This window comes from Ursus maritimus, unplaced genomic scaffold (genome assembly GCF_017311325.1).
Source record: "Ursus maritimus isolate PB19 unplaced genomic scaffold, ASM1731132v1 scaffold_10, whole genome shotgun sequence".
NCBI lineage: Eukaryota > Metazoa > Chordata > Mammalia > Carnivora > Ursidae > Ursus > Ursus maritimus.
The window spans coordinates 43,882,258-43,905,573 of record NW_024423344.1 but is presented as its reverse complement, the minus strand read 5'-3'; the positions used below and the strand labels follow the sequence as shown (position 1 = coordinate 43,905,573).

Here is a 23,316-nt window from a genome sequence, read left to right as displayed (position 1 = left end):
TTTTTTTTTTTCTCTCTGATCTATTCCTGTCTGATTAATTAATGGTTATAGCAGGCATCATCAAAGAAATAGTCTTCTCCACAAAACTAGACTATAATAGTTTTTAAAAGTGTGGAATAATGTTATTCTTCTCTAAAAGAAACTTGAGGAGCACCTGGGTGGCTCAGATGGTTAAGCGTCTACCTTCGGCTCAGGTCATGATCTCTAGGTCCTGGAATCGAGCCCTGCATCGGGCTCCTTGCTCAAGTCTGTTTCTCCCTCTGCTTCTCCCCCTGCTTGTGTTCTCTCTGTCTGTCTCTCTTTCCCTCAAATGAATAAATAAAATCTTAAAGAAAATTTAAAAAATAAAATAAATAAAAGAAACTTGAGAAACAGTGTCTTTAAAACAGAAACGCACAGTCAATATATACTTCTAAAATCTTACAGATTTACCTTCAATACTATTTAGTTTCATGATCATTTAACCCATGATGACATTCACAGTTCAGGTTACAACATTAAGAAAATACAAAAGCTTTTTATTTCAACAGTTTTTGTCAATGAGATATGATGTAAATTATGATATGCACAAGCACAAACTCACACATACACACATTACTGTCTTCGGTAAAGAGAGTAGAGAAGTTGGAACCTAATCTGAAAGCCTTTATTTCTTGCTGCAGGGCTGTAAGAGTCTCTGCTTGTGTCAAGGGCTGAGCCTACTGCTTGTGCTTTGTATCCCATCTGTCTTGCCACTGAAATTTCTCTACATCGATGATACTTCTATGTTTTATACAGTCAATTTGTTCCATATTGGATCATTCTAATTAACTTGCAAAGATTTATTGTTTCAGACATATTAAAACAAAACTCCTCATATCCCTACCAACTGTTCCAATTCTGTTTCCTTTTCCTGCAAAACATGTAGTTATTATTTATAGTTAATAAACATACTTACTAATAGTCATCATTCTCTCGTCAATCCACTAAAATCAGTCCTTTGAACTCTTCAAAATCACCCAAAACCTCCATGCTGTCATATTTTTCCCCATCTCACTCATTTTCATCTTACTTGGCTTCCCAGAAGCTTTGACAAAATTGATCTGGCCACTCTGACCCAATTGTTATTGCTAATTTTTTTCTACTCTTTGATGTTGCAATGCCCCAGAACACCGTATTTTCTCCATAAAGAATAACATTCTTCTATATTTTTAAATACTATATAGGAGTCAATTATAAATTCCAAGTTTATATCTTTAGCCCTAAACTCCTCCTGAGAGATACATACACATACCCAGTTAACAACATGACATCTCTAATTAAGATACCCAATAGCCATTCAAAACTTCACATGGTCAACATGGAAGATTTCAAAATCCCAAGACTTCCTCTCTGTCCCCCCGCCCCGCCCCACCCCATGATCAGTAAACAGCACTACAAACCATCTAGTTGCTCATGCCTAAATTCTAGAATTACTTTTAATGCTTTACTTTGCATTGCATTTAATATTCAATTCTTTTGGCTGTATTCTAAACTAGACCCTAAATCTGTTCTTTTTTTTTTTTTCCCAGCCTTTCTACAGCTCCATCCTAAAATAACCCACCACCATCTTTCTCAGGCACTATTAGAATAGTCTCCTACCTGTTATTCTAACTTTTATGCTTAACTGTAGCAATAATTTCTAATTAGCAACCAGACAGAACTTTTGAAGTATGAATGTGTTAATTTCAAACTTAAGATTTATACCCTTAGGACAAAATCTAATATCCCTGTCCTACAAGGTATATATCAGTGCCATGATTACTACTTCCCTGACCTAATCTCCTCTTAGCACTTAGTATCTTCTAGGTGCACTGATATTCTTTCTGTTTCTTGCACAAGTCAGGTTTATTTCTTCTCTAGCGTATTGGTACTAGCAGATTCTGGGGGCTAGAATCAGTGGCTGGCCAGTGGAAGAAGATGGTGGTGATAGGAATAGTCTTCTTAGGTGCAAGCAATGAAAGGGGAGGCATCGTTTATAGATAATTAAACAATACTAAAATGGCTGAAAGTCTGCTTTTAGTGTTTCTATACTTTGACAATTCTGTACAATGCCATTGATAACATAGTCCTACCTGCTGGGATGAACTGCCCACCACACCCTTTCTCTGGTCCTCTATTGCCTAGAAGATGTCCACCTTTATCATAGCATGGCCTACTCTTTCTAATTAATCACATGCCATATCCATTGTGTCCTGTTCTTAGCACTTTCACCTATTTTCTTGCTTAGTTTTAGTCTGTTTTTATCTATTTCCTTATACTTTTCAGAAAACCAGACTTGAAGTTCTTGTTCACAAAGTTCTTGGCATAATTGGTACTCAAGAAGCATTCGTCAAATCAACAAATGAAAAAGTTTATTCTAGGTCTTAGGAATTTTAGCTTCATTTTACCATCTGTTGATATATGAGTTACCTGGAATGAGAGAGAAATCTTTAATAGTATGTTATGATGGAGCTAACAGCGGGTACTAAGAACACAGTCATAAAGAGCACATGATTCAGACTTTACTAAAATTCCCTTATTGAATGGACAGTGGGAAGGCAAATTAAATAGAATATTCTCTCTCATCTCTTTGCTTTCTTACTTATATTCATAGAACATGAATTCATCAGAATCCTCTAATTCAATGAAGTATTTAAAAATAACTTGGCTACAAGAAAAATTTGTTCCATTTTCATTGCTAACATAATAAATCAGAAAACAAAGTCCATTTCATGAAAAAAAAACCCTAAACTTAAGTCAGTTCATAAGCATTTTTGTATATATTAAATAATATACATAGCATTTACCAAGAGGCCACACAGTGCAAAAACAATTATTTTTCTCAGTTAAACATTAAAGAAGAATTTCATTTTTTATTCATGCCTATTTTATGTAACAATGATAAAATTAAAGGATATAATAATTTTTAAGAGAACTAACAAAAATTGTGGAACGTTTGTAATGAAGCAAAAGCTATTTAAATCATTAAACCATTTCCAGTGACTTTAATTTAGGATTTAGGGAACTCAATTAACTCATGAAGCTACTTTAATATTTTAGTAACTGAAGTTTATAGAGATGAAATCTGGTGATTAAAATAGGATCCTTAGACTAAAAAATACTCTTAATCTTTGGGCACATCTCATAGGTAAAGCTATAGTAGAGGAAATTTACCTTGATCCAATTATAAAATTATTTCAATAAATAATTTACTTAGGGCTAGAAATAATATATACGTTCCTACATCCCTTGTCAGCATTGCTATTTTTATAAAATATTTTTGCTTATTACTCTTTGAGGAAAAGCAAGGCGGCCTGTGTGGCTGAAGCAGAGTGATCCAGGGGGTGAGTTATTAGAAAAATTTAGAGAAGGTGAGGATATAAATCATTGAATGGCTTGTAAGCAATTTTAAGGATTTTGGTATTTCCTTGGAGTGTAATGGAAGCCATTGCAGAGTTCTGAGCAGAGGAGAGCTTGATCTGATGTACACAAATAAATGGACTCTCTAATTGCTGTGTTGAGAGAATACTGCAGGGAAACAAGAGTAGAAAATGGAAATCAGTTAGGAGGTGATAGCAATAGCAGAGGTGAGATATTTGAGAAGTCAAATAAGAGTAATAAGGTAGTAACAATGAAGATAGTGAGAAGTGTTTTCATTCTAATTGTATTTTAAAGTACAGTCGATTAGATGGGAGAATAAGAGATAAGAAAAGAATCAGAGATGGTGCCAGGTTTTTTGGCTTGAGCCCCAGTTGAGGAAGGATACTATGAAACACTGACTTAAAGATTTCTTTGAAGTCTTGAAGTGGAGATGTTGGGTGGGCAGTTGAATGCATCATTCAGGTGTTGTGGAGTTTTGCTAGGAGATATAAATTAGGAAACTGTTGGCATATAGATATAATTTAAAGCCATGATATGAGATAGTATCATCAAAGAAGTCAGTATACATAAATACGGAATGAGAATGAAGAATGATATTCTGGGCACTGAAATATTACCAAATTAGAGATAAAAAGGAAGAACCTAGTAACTGAAATCAAGACACTAGTCAAATAGAATAAAAACCAAGGGAGCTTGCTGTACAGAGATTTTAGGGAGTAAACCATCAGAGAGGACTGAGTGATCAGCTGTATCAAATGCTGCTGAGAGGTCAAGTAGAATGATGCCCGATAATTGACTTTTGAATTTAAGGATAAGAAGGTCATTGGTAACTCTGAAAAGATTAGTTTCTGTAGAATAGAGCTAAGCAATATGGGAAAAATGGAATTTAAAATAATAAATACATAGAATTTTTAAAACTGCAAAACTGAACAGAAAAATTAGTCCGTGGGTAGCTAGGTTTGATCAGCCAGAAGCCAATGAAGAGAAACAAAAACACAGTGAAATTTTAACATGGAAAGTTTATATAAAGAATCATTAACTATAAGAAGGATTTGGAGTAAGGAAAAATTAGAAAGTGGGAAGTTAAAAGAACTCTAAAAAATATAGAAATAGCAGATTTCCGAGGCGTACCTCAGAAACATCATGGTTTTAGTTCCAGACCACCTCAATAAAGTGAATATGACAATAAAGTGAGTCCAGTGAATTTTTTGGTTTCCCAGTGCATATAGAAGTTATGTTTGCTCTATACCATAGTCCATTAAGTGTGCGATAGCATGATGTCTTTTAAAAAATGTACATACCTTAATTAAAAAATACCTTATTGCTAAAAAATGCTAACCTTCATCTGAACTTAGAGTGAATCCTAATCTTTTTGATGGTGGAGTGTCTTGCCTCCATGTTGATGGCTGCTGTCTGATCAGGGTGGTAGTTGCTGAAGGCTGGGGTGGCTATGGCAATTTCTTGAAAAAAGACAACAATGAAGTTTATTGTATTGATTGTCTTTTCCTTTCACTAATAATTTCTCTGTAGCAAGCAGTGCTGTCTGATAGCATTTTACCCCCAGTAGAACTTCTTTCAAAATTACAATCAATCTTCACAAACCCTGCCACTGCTTTATCAACAAAGTTTGTGAAGTCATACTCTAAATTCTTTATTTCAACAGTCTACACCAGGAGTAGATTCCATCTCAAGAAACCATTTTCTTTGTTCATCTGTAAGAAGCAACACCTCATTCTTTCAAGTTTTATCATGAGGTTTCAGAAATTCGGTCACATCTTCAGGCTCTACTTCTAATTCTAGTTCTCTATCTGTTTCTACCACATCTTCAGTTACTCCCTCCAGTGAAGTCCTAAATCTTTATTTTGTAACAAACACAGTATCTCTAAGCATAATAAAGCAAAGCACTATAAAACAAACATGCCTGTATAAGAAGCAGCGACTTACTACCTTAGGGCTGAGATAGAGCACCCAAGGAAGCACCCCACTGGAGACCCAGATCTCCTTGAAGAGGGTACAGCCATGGCTAACTGGATGGCAGTGAAATCAATGTGGTGCAGCAGTGGCAGAACTTTCTGGAAACCTGTCCTTCAGAACTTACTAGAAAACTTCCCTCTAGGTGTCCCAAAATAAGGCCAGGATGTCTTATCCTGCTACAAAATCAGCTGAGGGGACTTCTGGGGGAATCTTCTAGGTTCTCCTGGCCCCCATGCTCTGCAGGAGGCAAGCACTAGAGAAACTGCATTCATTGCAGGAACCTGGTGAGTAGGCACGCTCAAACCAGGGAGCAAAATCTTTCTCCCTAAGGTGTCTCTCCAGTGTCCTCTACTGACAAAGCCTATCACAGTGCTATCTGGCAAAGAAACAAAAATATTTAAAGGGCCATTTTAACATCCATTTTCACAAAACAGTTGAAAAAGATCATTCTGGAGCTGAGGGTCAATAAACTGATAAACAAAACAAAACAAAAATAAATTAGTAAACACCAAACTGGGGTGGGGGGCAGATCAAACTTGTTTGCATACTCACAGGTATGATTCTGCAGAGAGGAAATTTGATAATTTAAGGCAGGGAGGCACACTTGGAATATTTTCTTTGAATGTGCTAGAGTAGGGTAGGATTTCATGCACAAGTGTATAGATTAGCTTTAGAAAACAGGATTGAAAAATTATCTATGAGAACAGGTGAAAAGCAAAAACGTGTCTACAGATCTTGGTAGGTGAGCAGATGCAATGGTATAAATGAGTGGTTATTTGGATCCTATTTTTGACTCTATATTAAGTCAGTGTTTGATCATGGAAAGTTTGTTGAATTTCATTGGGCCTCAGTTTTCACATCAGGACAAGAAGATGGAAATATTCTTTCTGTCAGTAACATTGCATGAATGAAAATAGGTTTTTATTTCCTAAGAATTGATGCTTATTCAATAAGTAACTGACATAAATAATTTTATAGAGAATTAAGATATGTATGCCTCCCCATCTGGAAAAAATAATTTTGACAATGTCTCAAACCTCTCATGAAATTTCATTCAATAGACAACAAAAAAACTTGAAGAAATTATTGCTTACCAAGTAAATGGTCTTTAGTGAAATATAGATTCCTTCCATTGCAGTCATTTTTTCCCTAATAATCATCATTCCCAACTTTTAAATGACAAAAATCTTATGACTTAAAAAATAAACTGCTTAAAATTACTTTGCAAACTTGTGTAATTTAAATCATTCCTAAGAGGAAAGGAAGGAAACTATAAGCTATGTGAAGGAATCACAAGTGAATTGAATTTTATCACAAGTGTATTGAAATGACTACTACTATAATTTTAATTTCCAAGAGTATCAAATAAATAAGTTTATTATTATAATGACTCTGAAAATGGAAAAATATACCCCCCAGAGAAGAGCAATTTAACGTTAATGACTATCCAGAGAATCAGGCAAATGCACTCTTTTCCATTCTAATTAAATGGCAAATACCTATAGATCACCCAGAATAAAAGTTGTTAATTAGTAATATTCAAAAAGTAACAGTACACTGTTAATGTTAAAAAATGATAAATACTTGTATGCTATTTTGCATAACTATTCAAATTTATTGGAGTGATTTTTTTTTCAAAATATAAAGGTAAATTATCTTAGAATAATGTTATCGGTGCTATGTACCATGAATTTCATATTCTATCTATTAAAAATGGTGCACATGTTAATTTAATATTTCCCACAAATATATCAAATTTTCCTATTCAGTACTCCTGATAAATTGGAGAAAATTTTATTTACTTTTTATGTATTCAGTCTTAAGTTAATGAAAACAATTCTGAGTTTGCTATTATCAGAAATTCTTGGTCTTCTTTAATTTAACTTCATCAAGTAGAATTCATTAAGTGGGCATATTACTTTTTCTTTTTAATCCAAACAATAATTTATGAAACATGAGTGTGATTTTTTTGAACTTTGTTAATTTGAGGTTACGTTTACTCCAGTATTTCCTACCCACTATTGGCTTCCTTATCAGGCCAATTCAGATCAGCTTAGAATTTATTTTTCCATAATCACCAGGGAAAATATGTGAATGATCACATGACGCCATACTAAAATGTATATCTACCTTACTTTCACAGATTTCTATTGCAGAAAAGACCTTCAAAACCAGCTCCCTAATATTTTGCAGGTAGAAATTGAGGCTCTGAGAATTAAAGCAGACTATTTTAGATAATATTTTAAATTTAAAAACTCACTGATGCATGTACAATGGAAGTTAGGAATTCTAACTCTCAAAAAAGACATTTTTCCACCTGTGAGAGTAAGCTTTCAAACAAACAAACAAAAAATATTTTAACTCTTTCATCTGAGCATTTAGCACCTGTTGAGGTATAAACTGTCATCATGACACCTAGAGCAGAAAAGACAACACAGACTCTGAACATTTCAATTTTTCATGTTATATCTCAGGTAGAGAGTTAGATAATTTACCACAAAGCCTAATTTTGTTGCAATTCAAAGAAAAATTTTTCCCTGAACAAATAAGTAACAAATAGTTATATTTCAGGTATGGAGCACCTGGTTGGCTCAGTTAACAGAGTGTGCGACTCTTGATATAGGGGGTGTAGGCTCTAGCCCCACCTTGGCTGTAGAGATTACTTTAAAAAAATAAAATCTTTAAAAAATAAAAATAAATGAATAAATAAAATCTTTCAAGTATACTTTTGAGGACTTGTTTTTCCACTAAAGAAACTATCTATATTTGGCATGAAATAATGATGTAATAAAAGAGATGTTTAAAGATCAAATTTAATTATTAATTTTAAAGCAAAATATTTACTTTTATTTTGAAGAACAATTAAAAAATAAAAATCATGTCAACTGAAAAATAGCTTTTAAAAATAAATATTGTAGGGGCGCCTGGTTGGCTCAGTGGGTTAGGCGTCAGACTTGATTTCAGCTCAGGTCATGATCTCTGGGTGGTAAGATCCAGCCCGAAGTTGGGCTCTGTGCTGAGCTGGAGTCTGCTTGAGATTCTCTCTCTCCTTCTGCCCCTCCCTTATATAAATATATAATGTAAGTCATCTTACATTCTATCCATGGACAAATAGTATTTTAAAATATTCATCACAAAAGTGTTTCATGTTAAAAAAAAAGTTTATAAACCCATCTTGTGGGACACCTGGGTGGCTCAGTTGGTAAGTGTCAGCCTTTGGCTCAGGTCATGATCTCAGGGTCCTGGGATCGAGCCCTATGTTGGGCTCCCTGCAGCAGGAAGCCTGCTTCTCCCTCTGCCTGCTGCTCCCCTTGCTTGTGCTCTCCTCTCTCTCTCTGTCAAATAAATAAGTAAAATCTTAAAAAAAAATACCATCTTGCCATATCCCTTAACCCCTTTAAAATTTTGTAATACCGATTGTCATAGTAATCTCTCTCTCTCTTTTTTTTTTAAAGATTTTATTTATTTGACAGAGAGAGAGACAGCCGGTGAGAGAGGGAACACAGCAGGGGGAGTGGGAGAGGAAGAAGCAGGCTCCCAGTGTAGGAGCCTGATGTGGGGCTCCATCCCAGAACGCTGGGATCACACCCTGAGCCAAAGGCAGACGCTTAACGACTGAGCCACCCAGGCGCCCCTATTGTCATAGTAATCTCTTAATAAAGAAACTCACTTAAACTCATGGCTTTTCTGAAGAAAACTTACTTCAAGTAATGGCCATTAAAGTCTCATGGAAAGAATGATCTACAGAACACACTAGATGTTCTGGGTTATTATTATTTTTTAAAGTTTTGGAATTCTTAATGACAAAAGTTAATAAATAATAGATTTTCATTTAGAGTAAATTATCCTAAATTAAAGGCACTCTATGTGTGTTTATATTTAAAGAAATAGGCTCTCTTCCATTTCTATGAGTCCATCTACCACAGGGTAACCTGCAAAATTGGCTTTGCTGAGCTGGAAAAGCAGCATATTCAGTGAATTCAATAAGCTGACCTATAAAGACCTGGAAATAGAGTCATAAATAATAATGAGTGTGTTATTCTCAACTCAGTCAGCTGTGGGGGTTTTCCAAACCATTAAACAACTTCCCAATTTGCTACAAATCAGCATAAGTGTTGTACTCTTTTCAAAAGGAAGCTAGAATAAGAAATGGCAAGTATATGGTAAGAATTTAGGGAGTGATGAATATTTAATCACAAGGAACACCTAAAATCTGGTTACAGTGAGCAGTCACTCATAACATTCATCTATTATAAAAATAAAAGATGGGATTTTATCTTGACCATTAGATTTCACCTCATGCTAATATTCATACTAATGCTCATTATTTTCTGTATATGCTAAAATATATATAAAATTGGGCAGATAAATAAGTTATGCCTGAAATATAAAGATCGATTTGAATGGTGAATCCCCATTTCATCTGATTGGTCATTTTTTTAGGAGACTGGAATGGCATCTTGTCCTGATGTCATCTCCATAAACAAAGACTAGATATGTGTTATCTCTTTAAATAAAATCCTTATTGACAGCTATTGTCTTCTTATTCCATGTGTCACCAAGCTCTTTTTTTCTTTTTCGTAAATGTGATGCTTTAAAATGTTTTAACCTCTTCTTTCCATGTATGTTATCAATACCTTTAGATTAGACCTTATCATTCTTTTTTTTTTTTTGCAATGAACTCAATGGTAATTATCCAACTCTAGTGACCTCTTTCCCCACCTACATCCATTCTTCACAATGCCTCCAGAATGAATTTTTTAAAACACAAATTCATTTTATAGATATGTTCTATTGATTAAAAGGCAAATCATACACACATGCAACAGGGAAAACAATAAAAATTCAAAATGCTACCATTAATACCAGAATCAGTCATTTGGTGAAAATTAGTCTAGAAATCTCTTCATTTATTCATTCATTCACTCACTCACTCACTCCCTCACTGGTTTCATAAAGACTTTCTAAGTGTCACCTGTATGCCAGGAGTATGCCCTGTGTGTTTAGCATTGAATCAAACAGACCGCTTTTTACTCTAATGCAGCTCACATTTTAGCAGGAAGGGGAAGACAGAGTGGAGGGGGGCAACAGTCATCAAATGAACCATGCATTCTTTGAGTAGAGACATAAAAGAAACCATGCTTTGAGTAGAGACATAAAAGAGGGAAAAAGCAAATAGCTATGAGGCAAAAGAGTGTTCTAGGAAGAAGAAACAGCAAAGAGGCCAAGGTAAATAGAGTTCTTTGGACAGGGTTGCAGGGGTGCAGACGATGAGGTAGAAGTATTCAGGAGATAGATAATGCAAGGTTTAGATGGTCATCAGGAGATTAGCTTTTATGCTAACTATGGAAAGTCACTGCAGGATTTTGAGCAGAGAAAACACATACTCTGTTTTTTATTTCTTATTTTTTATTATGGAAATATTCAAATGGAGTTCAGACAGTAACTCTATCTTAAAAGGAGCATTCTAGCTAGTGTAAGAAAAATAAATGGTATTATGGTGCAATAGCTAAGATCCCAGCAGGAGATAAAATTTACCCAAAATGGTTCATACGAAGATATGTTATTGAAGGCACTACTTACAGAGGTGTGGCCAGTGTTCAGCAAATGACCAAAGGATGTTGAGGACTCGGGGAACCTGAACCAAGGTGATAATGGAGGAAACCTTATTACATAGTTCAGGAAGATTGGAGCTATGGCAGAGTGGCTGCCCTACTTGAGCTGTAGTCATAAAGAGACACCACTACAGCCACATCATGCAGGGAATAGGGAAGAAATATACTTGTGTTCATTTCCACCACCTGACTTTCTGGTTATAAGTCCCATTGGCCAGACCCAGCCAAAAGCAAGTCATCAAGGGAGTCAGGTAATGCAGTTCCAGAAGGTTCAGCTTCACAAGGAACGGAACTGGACAGAGAACAGTGCAAATTGAATGACAAGGGAGCAAATGAAAATAACCAGCACTAAAAGGGCAGTCTGTAAGCAGATATACTGGTCAGGAGGTTTTATAATAGTCCAGGTGAGGATGTTAGCTTGTCCCAGGGTTGTAGTAATAAATATATTATAGATATATCTTGAAGGTTAAACTACAAGTATGTCCAGTGGATTTGATGTGTTGAATGAAAGAAAAAGAGGATTCATAAGAACATTAGGTTTATATGATTAGATGGCTTCCTATATAAGGATGGAAGTTTGGATGGATGGATGAATGGATGAATGGAGATTGAAATAGATAAGAGAGAAAGATTTTATTGAGAACAGAATCTCACTGAACACTGCATTTTGAGTAAATGTCATTACTTTGGATTCTACTTGACTTCCTTTCATTCCTCTGGGCCTATGACCTTTATTCTTAAAATATTCTTTATTGTCTTCTATGCCTGGCAAATAGCTGCAAAAATACTTCTTTACCACAAAACACTCAGTTAAGTGTATCTTCTTATTTCCCAGAGTACTTTATCCATATTTCTTATGCCTTTTGACCACCTTCACCTCTTTCATGCACCACCTGCCCTCTGCCTCTGGCAACTACTAATCTGTTCTCTGTATCTATGAGTTTGGTTTTTGTTTGGTTGGTTTGTGTGTGTGTGTGTGTGTGTGTGTGTGTGTGTGTGTGTGTTTAAGATCCCACATATAAGTGAAATCATATAGTATTTGTCTTTATCTTTGTAACTCATTCCATGTAGCATAATGGGCTCAAGGTCCATCTATGTTGTCACAAATAGCAGGATTTCCTTCTTTCATAGAGATGAATAATATTCCTACATATATATATATATATCACATTTCTTTATCCATTCATCTCTCAATGGACACTTAGGTTGATTCCATGTCTCGGCTACTGTAAATAATGTTAATGCTGCAATGACCGTGACCTTTCAAGTTAGTGTTTTTGTTTTCTTTAGATAGACTCAGAAGTGGAATTTCTGGATCTGGTGAATACCACTTTAAACAATTATCTTCCTGTATATATCTACACATTAAATTGATTAATGTTGTTTTTTGAAATGACTTGCAACTGTTATGCAAGTCCAGGAGGGTTATTTGTAAGGAACAGAAGCAGAGTGAATGGTTTAATGATCCCTGCTTTGAAAAAGTCAACCAACTGAAAATTGGGATGTTGGATACAGATATAACAGGCTTCTCAACACAACATAATATACTTTTGCTTAGCTCTGAGTACTAGAAAATCATAATCATATATGCCATTATGTTATAAATTATATTATACATTACTCCATTATAATATAAATTATATTATTTAGGTTAAGAACTGATACATTACTTTTTGCATACTCCAGTGTCTGACATAGGTTGGACACATATCAATGATCTTAATACACTTAATATTAATATTAATGTTTATGTTTTCCCTTATCCCTGAAGTTTGTTCAATCAAGATGTTTGAACAACTCATTTCATACCCAAACTTTAGAAACTCTACAGGCAGACTGTGTACCCAGTGGAATTAGCTTTACTTGGGAGAATTATTTTAATCCCTTATTGACTTGCAAGATGCATCCACCTTGATGTTTTCACAGGAACGTATCTCACTGATGATGATCAAAAGCGGTATGTTGGACTTTGATCAGAGTAAATCTAAAGAAAGCTGGAAATCTGCAAATATGCAGTGATTAAAATTCTTTCTCCATCTTCTCTTAGCATAAGAAGGGAAGTGAAATACTCACTGATACCTTATAATTAGTGTGAGATAAATGGAAAGGTTTTTATTTAAGATAATTGAGGCAGTGCTAAAGCAAAACAAAAATTTAATACTGTGCCCATTATTATTATAGAAATCAGGAAATCTAGTTTTCCAGAGTAAACTGAATGTGGTCCCTTCGATTGCTTTCCTGCAGATCTGTGTCGAAGAACTTCCAGGAGCATCATTTGCTTCTTACCATCTGCATTAACTTCTTTGAGACAGAACATGGGAGAAGGAGATCAATCTTCCTGGTAGCACCAGATGCTCTTTATAGGCTTAAGATAGTTACTTCTTTTTGGATATTGTGTGTAGGCCCTTTGCAGATTTATCCCTCTCAATGAAAATATATTTTAGAATGACCCTTACACTTAGTGCATGGTTAGTCTGGGGACATGGTGTTACCTCTAACTCAGAAATTTTTTCTAAGAATAACTTACAGAAATGTAGGATAACACTGAATAACACAATACATTTTATTCTTTCAGGAGCATATTACTTATCACAAGATGTTTCGAAATCAAGTTGTGATTTGAGTACCTCATTTGAGTAGAGTTCATCAATTTCAGGCAAATACAACTAGTATTGAAATGTAATCATTCCTAGAAGATACTAGTAAAACTATCCAACTGGTAGCAATTAAATGTTCTTAAGCTGGTTTTTTTCCCCCTTAGGAGATTTATCTTTTAGGTCTCGGTGACTAGCAGATATGTGAGTTCTACAAGAAAAGGTGATCCAGAAAGTTAGTGTAAATTGTAACTTGAGAGACTGTCCGGGTCAGGGAGGATCTATAATAGAGACTAGACACAGAGGAGCATGCTAAACATCTTTAGAAACGAAGGGGGAGTTCAGAAAAAGGAAGCAGCAAAGCAAATATAATTATCTATTATTATCTATTAATTTTACTCTTAGAAAAGATATTTTATTAATGTATCAAAAATATTTATCAAACACTGTGATTATGTTCTTATGTATAATATCTATGAAGATATTGGTTCTTAGGCATCTCTCTGTTATGCAGGCAATAACACAGACATAGCTCAATACCTACTGAACATGTGGAGAATTTCTACTTTACACAACTCAAAAGTTAAGAATGCCTTCAATTATTCCAGTGCTACTGATTAAGCAAATCTCTCCTTCATAAGTCTCATGGTGTCCTCAAAAAGCATAAGTGTGCAATGTACATCTTCTCCATTTGAGTCTGTGTCTGATTCCCTGCAAAGATGGCAGAGACGGCTTGCTAACTGCTATGATCCCGGTTGTTTCCCAATCAGAAATATTTTTTGTGAAAGAGCTAAAAGAAGCATACACACAAGTAATGGTTTCTCATGACGAAATCTGCATACATTTGAACTTGTCCTTTTCCAATTTCTTCTTGCAAAATAAGAGGACAAATAATGAACTTTTAGAAAGATAGACTACTCCGGATTTTACCTTTAAAATTCAAATAAATACAGTGAATATTTAAGAACGAGACAGCTACCTACAAAACCATAAAAACAAGATAAAAGCAGTATATTTTTCTACTGGTAATTACTAAGGATAGGCATTAGAATACTAAATAATGAATTAAGGAAATTACAGATCAAGTCTAAGGAGATTCATTTATATATGAAAAGACAGAGAAACTTTTAAAAGTTCATTGAAAGCACACATAAAACAAGAACACTCAGCTCAGACTCAGATCCAAGATGAAAAATCACATTAAAGATGCAATAAAGAAATTGTGAACGTGGGGGATAGTAAATAGAACAGCCTTATTGAAGCAGAAAGTTGTTCTGGAGATACAGTGAGAAATGAGCCTAAACTCCGTGTTTCCATTTACATTAGGAGATAGTTTCAATTGCAATGCAGAGAATTAAAACAAGGCAATAAGACAGCAAATGATGAATGTATATGTTCTACAATACTATGTGGGAATAATCTGAATTCTGCATGTGATTTCTTATGCCATATACAAGAATTAAAATTTTTAATCTTTCCTAAAAAATTCAGAAAAGAGTTAATATCAACTGATAAAGTGGCTTTTGGAAAGAAAAGGGAATAGTGGAATGGAAGGATCTTAGGCAGTATTATAATAATAATATTTGATGACTCTTTAGAATGGGCTTGACTAAGAAAAACTTTTTTAAGTTGGGTTATCAATGGATTAAGGCTTGATTGAATTATCTAGGGATCTCAGTAAGAATGACACATTTTGAGAATATTTATTTATCCAGATACTATATTTTCCAAAATTTTGAATTTGTTTGAATAGAAATAGCTTAAAACAGAAGCACAGGTAAAGAAATACTGTAACCCATCAATAAAAAACTAGAAGCCATAAGCCAATACAGGAAGAAGAATGGCAATGCTGAAGAATAAGTTCAGATTTAAATGTGTGAGTTTGAATTGTCAGTGGAACACCCAAGTTCAGTGCTTCTTGGTTACGAATCAAATGCATCTTGGTTACAAATCAAATCACCTTACAGTAATGTCCAAGAGCCCAAATTATTTCTGTAATAGGGTTTTGCTATTGAGTATGACTGGAAATAAGCATGCTATCAGCTGAGTCTGGGATAAATTATTTAGAAACATAGATATTTGGTTGGTTGTTAAACAAAGATGTTTCTGAAAGGCCATAAATATTTACGAAGATGATTAATTTATGCATGTAATTTAAGATGCCTATACATTATATATTTTCAAACTTCAAAACTAGATATGTTATTTAAAATAAATTAATAGATACTCTAATCAGAGTAAGTGATCAATCACTTAAATAGTTATTGAGCAATTCCTAGGAGCCTGTAACCTTGTTAGTGGTACTCAACAAGAGGTGGCAGACATTTTTTCTGGTTTCCTAAAAATTTATGACTGGCATGCATACGAAGCTCCTAAGTGACCACACAGATGTCAACTGATTAAAGTCTGATATGACCGAGAAAAACAAATTGTGTCAACTGTGGCCTGAACAATGATAAGTCCTCATGGAAGTAACAGAATATACACTGGCCTCTGAAGATTGGGTCAGATTTTAATAGAAGACCCAAAGGGAAAAAGCATTACCAAGATTACTTTAAAAAATGGCAGGATCCATTCAGACCAGAGGAAAGAGGTCTGAAGCGCTAAAAGATGAATTACAGAAAAGAATATACATAAGGTATCTTGGAGAGTAACTGACTAGCTAAAATGGGGTTGTATTTTTGGCCAGCTAGTCTGAGGATGTTGAATAATGTCCTGGAAGCAATAATAAACTAATGCCTGCTTTAGAATATAGCTACACATGAGTAAATTAACAACAGTGTTCTAAGAGATGGGGAGGAGGGTAGGCTTGAGTAAACTGATTAATGGTGAGAGAGATCGCAGGTATCCAGGACCCGTTACAGTACCTGGCACAAAACAGGCGCTGAGTACATATTTGCTGAATGAATGAATGAATGTGTGCAAGGTCCAGAGCCTACCCAGGATGCAATGAAATTTTTCTGGATGAAGATGATGTTCCTGCCGGGCATGTAATCACTTATTTCAGTTTTAGAAATTTTGAGCTTTCAAACTACCTACAAAAGAGCAAATCCATGTTAAATAACTAAAAGTTAATTATAAATTATAGCAGCATTAAACCCCATCTCATTTGTCACTAATAACAACTATCATTTGAGTTAATTTTATGATCTCTATTCATCATTATGTCATTATTCTTCTTTATTTGTACTGTCAGCTCAGCCAATTATTTTTCATCTTAAGGCAATCAGATATTCAGAATTTAGAATATTGTGTATTCAGAATAAAATTAATGAACCTGATCCTTATTTTGTAGATGGTTTCTTCTTGTTCCTCAAATATTTGAGCAGGAATTATTCAGATGTATCTGATGGAGGTGTTGGCATGTCAGTAATTTGTGTTTTCGTTTTGAAATGACAGGACGGGAGGAGACACAGAAAGCTCCACTGCATCCACTTTCTCATTTATTTAAAAATATAAATAATATCTTCAAGTGGTTTAGCCAGAAAACAGTGTTGTGTCCATAGGAAGGATGAGAAGGTGTTTCTGTCTCTTACTATGTCATGATTCTATCCTTTGCCAAAATTCTTTTCAACGTATATAAATGGGATTTTAAATATACTTTCAGGACCGATCTACTCCTATCAATGAGTTTCCTTCAGGCTGCAGATTGCTATCCTGGCTAGGACGGAGTTAGTTCCACAAGGTTAGGCTGTTCCAGTCCCATCAGATACTCAAATAGTAGCTGATGAGGTGCTGTGAGCATTGGTGTACCAACTCACTTATATTCCAAGTTTTCAAAGGAATTGTCCAGTTTCTGTTATGTCTTTGTAAATCTATCTGAGAGGGAGGAAATATACAGAAAAACCTCTTTAGGCATGAGGCAGTTTATTCTCTTCCCTTGCAAAGCGGAACAACTCTACCTAGGAGCTCACCGTTTATTATGCTGCTACAGAGTTCTCTGATGACGCTCTCCTTTCACCAGCACCATATACTGACTATGAAACAGGCTCAGGGCTTATCTGGCACTGAGTGGGCTCATTAAATCATTGTTTCTCTGTCTTCGAAATTGCTTAATAAAAATACCTGAAAATTTATTGTCTCAGACCTATTTATAATATTGAAGTAGAAAATCATTTTTCTTGCAGCTTATGGCATATGATGATATTTTATCATTCATCCTATTCATTTTGTCAGGCAGAAAACTTGAAAGACTATGTATGAAACTGTCACTTGTTCTCTAAGGACTGTCACTTCTAATAGGAATCAATTTTGTTTTATAGATTCAGATTCTGTGAGTAGATATTTTTAGCATAACACCCAGTAGCAAAACAAAAGTTTGAAATATTATGAAATAATATGAGGTATATGAAATTTTGTCACTCTGTTATGAATTTGAGAATTTTTTCATAACCTTGATAGCCCAAGGATATAGTGTTAGAAGAGTTAATACTTGCTTTGGTCCACAGTAAGGTTAAATTTATCTTACTTTAGGTGTTTTTCCATTATTGCATTCCATATTCCAATGGGCCAGATGGAAAGTATAGATGTATTTGCTATGCTTTATACAGATACTATTAGTCACCTTGCCTTTCAAATTATGTCTTCATTCATGCAGTGTTACTCTTCCTTAAGAAACAGCTTACAATATAGGTATTTTTCTTGTTTCTAGCCATTAACCTGATAGGAGTATATCACCATAATTTATATCTCCTAAATAGCACTATTTTATGATATTTTTAAGTCTGTAATGCAAATTTTATAATATAAATATTTTTACTTTTACTATAAAATTAGAGTACTATGCCCTTTATGTAATACATAAAGAGTAGGTCATGCAGCACAGATAAATCTATGCATTTGATTTCATTTGCTTGTGATATAAGAAAGAATTGTTTGCAATGTTAGAAAAAGTATCTACACATGCAATTTGGTGCAGAGAATCATGACAAAAATTCTAACCAAGAGAGTATTTTCTTTGACATATTAAGGAAAAAATATAAAGATAGGAGACAATTTTTTTCTGAATGATATGACAGTTTATTCTATTTTCTTATTTGAAGTTTGGAAAAACAATGCAAATTCTAGATACTTAATGCATTCCACTTTCAGGAAGCAATACTTTTTTAGAGTCATAATTTCAAAGGTATTGCAAGCATTTGAAATAAATTCATATAAATACTTCTGGGAAACTGCAATTTGAGGAGTGTCTACATGTAAATATATGGGATTAAAGCATTCATCAATATTTCATGTTGCTAAACATGGCCATTTTAAGCATGTAGTTCAATTTCTCAAGCCATCTATAATCAAATTATTGGTATTTTAATGACAAATGTAATGGTCATTTTTAAGAAATATTGTTTTAATAACTGAGTTTCTTTTTTTTCCCCCCAAAGTGTAGTTAGTAATAAAGCCAATGGAACTTTACAAAAAGTATGCAAAAAGACAGTAACAATGTTTTAATACATACAATTGCAAAGAACATATCTAATAAAAATTCATGACATTGCTGGCAACTGGAATGCTCTAACAAAGTTATTGAGAATTCTAGGTATAAATGGATAAATTATTCTGATTTTTCATATTAGTCAATTCTGAGTATCATACATGTTTCTTGACCATGTTCTATTCTGCAGGTACAGGTTTACTCTTTAACTCGCAGATCATTATTTAGTCACAGGGAAAACCTACCAAGGTGATAGGGAGTTAGGACGCATTTGCAAAGTGACTGCCTAGCTGACACAGAACAACCCATTAGAATTTTACATAATGTTGTTAATATACCCTCTGCTGTCCTTCTTATTGAGTCTCGGGATACTTTGACTTCTGATATCTCTTCTGGTTGATAAAATATTTTGAAACTTTATTGTTTGTAGAGAGTAGGCTCTTTCCTTGAGGTTTAATACACAATTTATGATGTAGTCAATGACTATTTTAAGTGTAAGAACATACTAACAGTGAAGATTCTATGAAACATCCAAGAATTTTTAAATTGCAAAATAAATTATATCATGGTTATTCTTAATGGGAAGGGGTATTGGTTGGTAGTATCCTGTGAACAAAATCTAATTTGTAGACATTTATTGTACAAATTCTTATATATAAACATGAGTATATTTCTAAGTAGTATATAACTATTGAAACATTGATACATTTTCTAAATTTGAGTGGCAAAGGAGCTGTCACAATAGTTTAGATTTCATTAAAATTGAGGAATATTAAAAACATTTTTTCATTTTATAGGGAAGAGCAATAATAGTGTGAATCTTGGATTACTGCAGGAAATCTAAAAATAGTTCAAAATTAAAAGACAGCCCAACCATTTTATTATTCTGAATTTGTGTCTTAATTTGGGATGAAATAGTAATGCTAAAAAGTATTGTCAGAGGAGATGAAATATAGACATAGTCATAGTATCCATAAGCAATAATAAATAATAATTTGAAAATACACAAAAATAAGTAAAAGTGATTTTGAAAAATTCAATTTCTTTTAAAATAAATAAATAAAATTTAAAAATTGTCAAATGATTAGAGGTATGCCAAAATTAAGAAATTTTACACAATGTTTTGTTAATAAAAGGAAAAAATATTTAAGTACAGAATACCTTGGTTATTTTATAGAATTAAATTACAAATTTTAGTTTTATATATCTTCCTTGTCATACTTGAAGTAATTTATAATATTTTTCATTATGTACACATCTATGAACATTCAGCAATTAATTTCCTTTTTAAAGTTATTATTTGAAAGTATTACAAAGATAGGCACTTAGGGTTGACTGTCCTCTGATACTGTATTTTAATGAAATTCCTTAAATTTTCTTTTTATATACCTATTTTTTATGAAAAATTTGAAAAAAATCCTTCTTTAGCTGTGCATTATGTGTTTAGAAATATATAGATATTTAGCAAGTCGAGTAGATAGTAAAATTAATATTTTTAACATTAGCTTTATCATGTTGTGCATTCTGTTAATCTATGTCCATTTTATATATATAAAATAAGGAACCAGGAAAAGTTAGAAATATTTCAGTGACCAATGTGACTTTTCTTAGAAATCAAGAAGGTATTCAAAAATTAACCTTTTTAAATTAATTTAATATTAGTCTATTTTCTTAAAGTTTCTGAAGAAATTAAAATTATAATGTAAGCCAACACCATTGGTCTTTTTGATATGTACGACTACAAGAATTCACCAGACTGAACTTTTATAAAAAAGGTACAACTTACTGAAATTTCATTTAAACAATTTTATATTTTGGTAATCCTAAACTATTTATTAAATTAATTATAATGTATTGGAGCCATATAACTAATGTGCACATTTTTTGAAGTTTAAAATATAAGAAATTAAACCCACATCTTGTATTTATTTAAATATTGCACTAACCTTATTTTTACATGGTGATAAAATAAAAAAGAAAGCATAGAGGTATTTTTAAGCAAAAACTAACCTACTCTAATTAGTTAAAAGAGTCATCTACATATTGGGACTAGTGTATGAACTCCTTTTAAAGTAGATGACACTATATACTCATATGTTAAAATTTTAAAATATTTACATCTATGCCATGAATCTACTTACCTAAAACCAAACCCCTTACTTAAACTTCCAGTTAAACTTTTTGACTATGAATTATAGTTTTCCAAGAAAAAAAATATAGAAATGAAGCACAATTTTTAAATTTTTTTTTCTCTTTTTACCCCTTTTATTTGGTATTTTACTGTTTATTGGATAAGTTAATCCTAGAGTGTGCTCCTAATAAAAGAACAGTTTCTTATGATCAACTAATCCCAAAATTTCTCCAAAAATGTGAAAAAAGGAGAGAAGAAGAGGAAAAAGAAGAACTGATGAGAGCCAAGTTTAGCCATATACATTTATCACTGGAAAAGCTAACTGTTTTCCTTTCAAGGAAAGGCAAAGGCTTAGATGTAGAACAATTTTACTTTGATACACAGATGACCAAAAGTCATATCAAAATACTTTTTTTTCCCTTTTACTTTATAAAGACCATGAGGATCTTCTTAGAAATAGATACTCTCTTTGGTGGTTATTTATGTATTTATTTTTAATTACTGAAAGAGTAAAATAGTAGTCCTTAAAAAAAATCCATTAGAGATCTCCTATCCTATTCCATACCATTAAAAAATAAAATTTGTTTTTCTTGTTTAGTGTTCAGAATGAAAGTGGGTAGGAAAGCAACTAAGACTTCAGTATACAAAAAGTGCAATGTAGCCAAGAATTTAATTGAACATCTTCCCTTCTATATCCCAAAGTATTATGGTTGCTGTAATACATTACATTCCTTATTCAGCCTGAGTTATTGTTCTTTCTCACACGTTACATATGTTATCTTACGTGTTTTTATGTTCTTCTTGTCACCTCCAACAATGTATGTACCACGATGGCTAAATAAATTTACTTAATTAAGGTTAAAATGTTAAAATTAATTATTTAGTTATATGCTGCCATCATATATTAACTTATTCACTCAATACATATTTGTGTACAGATGTGGTAAAGTTTCTTATCAATGTGGAAGAAAAGGTCAGTGTATTAATATTAAAATTTCAACTTCTCTATTTTCTAAATCTATGTGACAGATTTAACTGTCACTTGAAGTGAAACATTCATTCATTAAGAAAGAGAAAGTGATCCTGAAAGAATCCAGAAAAAAAAAAAAAGAGCCTAAAGAGAAACAGAGGAGGAAAATAAAAGATATTTTGGTTGTGTTCAAAGAAATGTACACAGAAGAATTTGGAGGGATGAAACCCTGGTGTAGTGAAAGATAAACATACTATAGCTTCAAACAGCTGATCTTACTCTATTACTCCCTTAGGTGCTGGAATTCTAGTATAAAAGTTCTTAATTTCACTGTTGGAAACTTTACCTTAGTCAACTATACAACTTTCCTTTTGCTTGCATCCTTAAAGAGATAAGGAGAATTGTTTTCATTTTTACAGATTTTTTTTTAATTTAAAAGGGTTTTAAACTATACCTGGAATATCTTTAAATAAATATATTACTATTTATGAAGATTGTTACAATGAATTTGTTAAAGGTTAATTTTTAATTTCCTTCATTAGGTTTATGGCCAACATAGGCAACTATATTCAATTTATAAACAGCTTTCCTAAGAGGAAAGGGAATGGAAAAAGTGATTTCTAGAAATTCCTTTATACTGTAATAAAATGACAATAAATAGTATTGAATAGAAAATAAAACCCATTCCGTTTCTCATGGAAGCCTTCTATTTTACTCATATTTATTTTTATTTGTCAGTGTAATTAATTGTTATTACATTCTGCATCCCTTTCAATATATGGGTGATATCATAGGCATTAAGCTTCTAATTTTAACTACTAATGTCATATACTCATTCCTATAAAAACATTAACAGTGATTATGTTTTATTCATAGATATTGGCTGACCTAGAAAACCATGCATTATTTAAGAATGATCTGGAGTGTCAAAAGCTGATTCTGGAAGCAATGAAGTATCATCTATTGCCAGAAAGAAGAACTTTAATGCAAAGTCCAAGAACTAAACCTAGAAAATCTACAGTTGGAACTCTGTACGCAGTAGGAGGAATGGATAACAACAAAGGTATACAATTCTTCATCTCTATATAATACATACCCTGTATCATACCACGGCTGGATCTTAATATTGTAATCTGTATAATACCAACGAACCTCACATGCTTTATAAATTCAGATTTAATATTAGAGGAAAAATTTAAAGTACATCTCATTTTCAGTCTGTG

The 23,316-nt window shown here is 33.1% G+C and overlaps 1 protein-coding gene across 2 annotated transcripts in view; it reads left to right on the top strand.

Annotated features, from left to right (window-relative positions):
* The window catches only part of KLHL1 (kelch like family member 1), a 340,600-nt gene that overhangs the window by 206,588 nt on the left and 110,696 nt on the right, over positions 1–23,316 (top strand). For both annotated transcript variants that reach the window (XM_008686635.2, XM_008686634.2), the window contains one exon: positions 22,970–23,156. In XM_008686635.2, coding sequence (XP_008684857.2) covers positions 22,970–23,156 — 187 coding nt within the window. The remainder of the gene's footprint in view (positions 1–22,969; positions 23,157–23,316) is intronic.